General features: G+C 39.8%; 1 protein-coding gene across 1 annotated transcript; it reads right to left on the reverse strand.

Annotated features, from left to right (window-relative positions):
* Nucleotides 1–1069: 1069 nt before the first annotated feature.
* On the reverse strand, nt 1070–3497 carry LOC107073618 (uncharacterized). The gene is made up of 5 exons (XM_089173389.1): nt 3456–3497; nt 2141–3259; nt 1859–2095; nt 1382–1780; nt 1070–1279 (listed from the first exon to the last, which is right to left on the reverse strand). The coding sequence occupies exons 1-5, from the start codon at nt 3495–3497 to the stop codon at nt 1070–1072; spliced, it is 2007 nt and encodes a 668-aa protein (XP_089029515.1).
* Between the last annotated feature and the right edge of the window lie 603 nt (nt 3498–4100).

The following is a 4100-nucleotide window of genomic DNA, read 5'->3' on the forward strand; positions in this document are numbered from 1 at the left end:
TTCTCATTCATTGTCACACTCTCATTCTCTACATTCATACTATCGCTCTCGACTTTTAGCGGATAAATACGTTTTAATGGTCTCTTTAAATTTCCGTCTTTGGTTCGCAGAATCGCGACCCTCGCTGTACTGTCACGACCCATTATCAGCCTTTCGATTCTAGCCAAAGGCCACGCGATACGTTTTCGATTGTCGTCGCCTATCATGACGACATCACCTGGTTTTAAGATACGAGATTCTTTTAAAACTAGCTGACTAAGATATTCTTTTCAAAAGCGTTCCCGTAAATGTTTTATAAGTTCTTGCTTATGTCGAATAGCTTTATCAAAATTCATTCTTCTACTAATATCTACATCTGGACATTCAGATTCTCTAAGATCTTGCAGAAACAAGGCCGGGGTAAGAGGCCTTAAGTAATCCGGCGAATCCGACACGTACGTCAAAAGACGCGAATTTATTGTGCGCTCGCAGTTAACTAACATAGTATACATTTGCTCCTATGTGAGGCACGCTTTTCCCAGAATTTTTCGCAGAATGACTTTTACCATACCTATTAGGCGCTCCCACCAACCTCCCCACCATGCTGCTTTCGGTGGATTAAAGATCCAATTTATTTGTTTCGCGGAGCTATTCTTAGCGATTGCATTCCAATTTAATTTTTCGAATATGTTATTAGCTCCAATAAATTTCGTGCTATTGTCACTGTTGAGGAAATGAGTGGGCTTTATGAGAAGAACGCCGAGCATTTGCTTTGAGTGGTCAGATTTATTTAAAAACGTAAGCGTACACCGCGTGTCGGTTGAGATTCGAATGAGAAGCCGTTGAGCGAATCACGTTTCGTATTTTACAATGAAAATATTATAATGAGCAAACTATAGACGGCCTGATTATATTAATCGGATAAGAGCCGACCGATGATGATTGTAATAATCTCACCGGACTTAAACTTTATGAGAAGACTAATGGTAGAACTAAGAAACACGTGTTGTTTGAACGAGATCGAGAGTACTAATGAAGATAGCTGCCTGAGAAGCCGGCGTCACAGCGCTTCTTCAACCGCCGTGATGAGTTATGGCGAGTCTGCATGGAGCGACAACTGTCGCGAGTTCCGATTAGGCATTAGAAATCCCAAACAGTCACTATAAATGACCGATAGTCGACCGCGGCGAGTAATAAACTTATCTAACGCATCTAGAAATGCCGCCGTCGACATAGCGGTTACGAGTTCTAAATGTACGGCTCGATAGACCGCGCAAGTAAATAAACAGATCCAGGCCTTCTGCCGCCCGCGTAAATATAATGGCCCTGCGAAATCTATACCTGTTATTTAAAACGCAACGGCATCTTTGACTCGATTCAGCGGCAGAGAGGCGAGATTTACTCTCATTGGCTTAGCACCCTGTCTTTTGCAAATAACGCATTTTGAGATTATTTCTCGCACAGTTTTTCTCATACGTAATATCCAATATTTTTCTCTCAATTGACACATCACAGTCTGTACACCAGCATGATTCATACTTTCATGTGTTTCGCGAACTAGCAGTTCCACAACTTTATGTCTACTATCTAATAATATTGGACACAAAAAGGAGAAATTATCATTTCGCTGTATTATTTTCGTTTTTAATCGTAATAACCCATCCGTATGCTTGAACACTTTAATCGCTGACAACTTCGGATCGTTTTTCAGTAAAAACATATCGTGTTGCAAACATTTTAATAATTTTATTTTTGTTTCATGAATCTTTTTGTAAGTCAAATATTTAGTTCTTATATCCTTCTTTATCAAAAAATTCTTAAATCTAATCATAGTACATAGAAATCTTAGGTATTTACTATATGAGGAGAACCTGTTTACCAAGTTCACATCTACACATTTCACATTAAGCATCGTGAGCTTAGCTGACTTCTTGAGCTCGCTATTTATCTCACTTTCGTCAACGACACCTTTCGCACACGGCCAGGTGTTCCGACTCCCGTACAACCAATCCGGTCCCTCCCACCAGCGCGAATCGTACAATTGTTTTGCTTGGCAGCCGCGCGATGGTAGATCGACTGGATTTTGAGGACCAGGTACATATTGCCAAGTCCACGACTATGACAAACGTCTTATTTCGCGTACGCGATTCCACACAAATACGCCCCATTGACTATCACGATTTATCCATGTTAATACAGTAGTCGAATCGGACCAACAAAAAACGGGTATATCTTTACAACTAATGGCCTGTAGAACATCTTCAGTTCGTCGGTTACCTATGCAAGCGGCTAAAAGTTCAAGACGCGGTATAGTCGAATTATCAGGTGCGATTCGCGCTTTCGCCGCCAAAAAATGCAATTTTACTTCGTTCTCGTTCTCTACACGTAAAAATGTTACCGCAGCGTATGCTGATTGGCTCGCATCACAAAAGGTGTGTAGAGAAAAAACGCCTTCACCGAAACTTCTCGGTAATTCTATTCTATTCAAGTAATGTAGCTGATTATACCACGTAAATAATTCCTTATGTGATTTCTCATCTGTTGGTGAATCCCAATCGTGTCCCGATTTACACAATCTTTTCAATATTAATCTCGGAATTATCACAACCGGTGCTGTGAACCCGATTGGATCAAATATCTTATGTGCAGTCGAAAGAATCTTACGTTTTGTTATCTCGTCACTAATCTCTTTAACCAACACAGTTTTAATTGATATCGTATCGCGGGCTTTATTAAACAAAATCCCGAGGACCCGAGTTTCTTCTTTCTCTGAGTTATCATGGGTATACTCCCACCCTTGTAATTCGAAACCGCCTTTTTTCATTATCGATGTTGCCAGTTCAACAAAGGTCTCCAACTCTACTGGTGATTTAACACTGGTGACGCAATTATTCACATAAAAGGATTTCGATAACTTTTCAGTAATATATTTAGGTACCTCTTTTATCCGAGAAATGCGATATTCTAAAACTGCACCTAATAAAAATGGACTACTAGTGAGACCGAAGGAAACGCGTCGGTGACGTAAGGCTTTAATTTTTCCTTTCACGAACCATAAAAATCTTAAATAGTCACGATCTTTCGGATTAATTTCAATTTGAAGAAAGGCCTTGCGAATATCTGCAATTACCGCTATATTGTCTTCTCGAAATTTTAATAAAATTTCAGGAATTAACTCTATAAGATTTGGCCCTTTTTCAAGACACTGATTTAGAGAAGGAAAACCCTTCTCGCTCGCAGAAGCATCAAACACCGGCCTCAGTGGAGTAATACTCCCAGACTTTATGACGTAACGATGAGGTAGATAGTGAGCTCGATTATTCAACTCGTTGTCCGGTACCACTTCGTTTTATTCGGTTTATTCGTTTTATTCGTGTTATTAGTGTTATTCGTCTTATTTTATATTATTCATGTATTTTATATTATTCGTATATTTGTAACATTTCTACATACTGTAACATTCGTATTGTGCTTACTTGTAAAAATAAAGCTGTTTTTTGTTGTTTACCCTTAATCATCACGAGTTCCTAAGGTGTTTTACACATTTTCTGGCGACCGTGACAGGACTTTTTCGGTGGTGATTGAAGAATTGTGCTGATAATAAGTGTTATTTAACCTCAAAATGGAAGCAGCGAAGAAACAAAGAACGGTTCAACGTACGTTTTTTACGAGGAGCTTGAACGCCTTCTCCATGAAATGTGGTAATGCGACTGTTTCCCAAAGTGAACGGCTCGTGGCCTGGCAACTGCTTGAATCAAAAATGCAGGAGCTGGAACTAGCTAATACGAAACATATCGAGCTCTTATTAGAAGTGGCGGAGGAGGCAGCGATTGAAGCTGAAATGGAAGCTCATGATGCGTACAAACAGAAGTTTCTGGAAGGGAGGTTAAAATTCCAGACTAATAATGGTACTCAAATTGGACGGGATGCGAATTCGGTCCAGACAACAGCACAAAGTGGGAAGCTGTTCAAACGCCCACTCTTAAAAGTAGTAAAGTATGGTGGTGGCGTGAGCACGTGGCTTTAGTTTTGGTCGCATTTTCGAAAAAATTCATGAAGATGAGTCTGTTTCCAAAGAGGATAAATTAGAATATTTGAAACGGATGATGGAAGAAGGCTCA

Source organism: Polistes dominula, unplaced genomic scaffold, assembly GCF_049000335.1.
Source record: "Polistes dominula isolate Pdom_NZ unplaced genomic scaffold, Pdom_raw_medaka contig_280, whole genome shotgun sequence".
In the NCBI taxonomy this organism is placed as follows: domain Eukaryota; kingdom Metazoa; phylum Arthropoda; class Insecta; order Hymenoptera; family Vespidae; genus Polistes; species Polistes dominula.

Excerpts from the sequence above, each read along its gene's own strand:
- LOC107073618 (XM_089173389.1), bottom strand. The coding sequence starts at position 3,497 with ATGATTAAGGGTAAACAACAAAAAACAGCTTTATTTTTACAA. Across the intron at positions 2,096-2,140 it reads ATCGTGATAGTCAATGGGGC|TCGTGGACTTGGCAATATGT; the intron begins GTATTTGTGTGG and ends CGTTTGTCATAG. Across the intron at positions 1,280-1,381 it reads AGGGTGCTAAGCCAATGAGA|AAGGCCTGGATCTGTTTATT; the intron begins GTAAATCTCGCC and ends CGCGGGCGGCAG.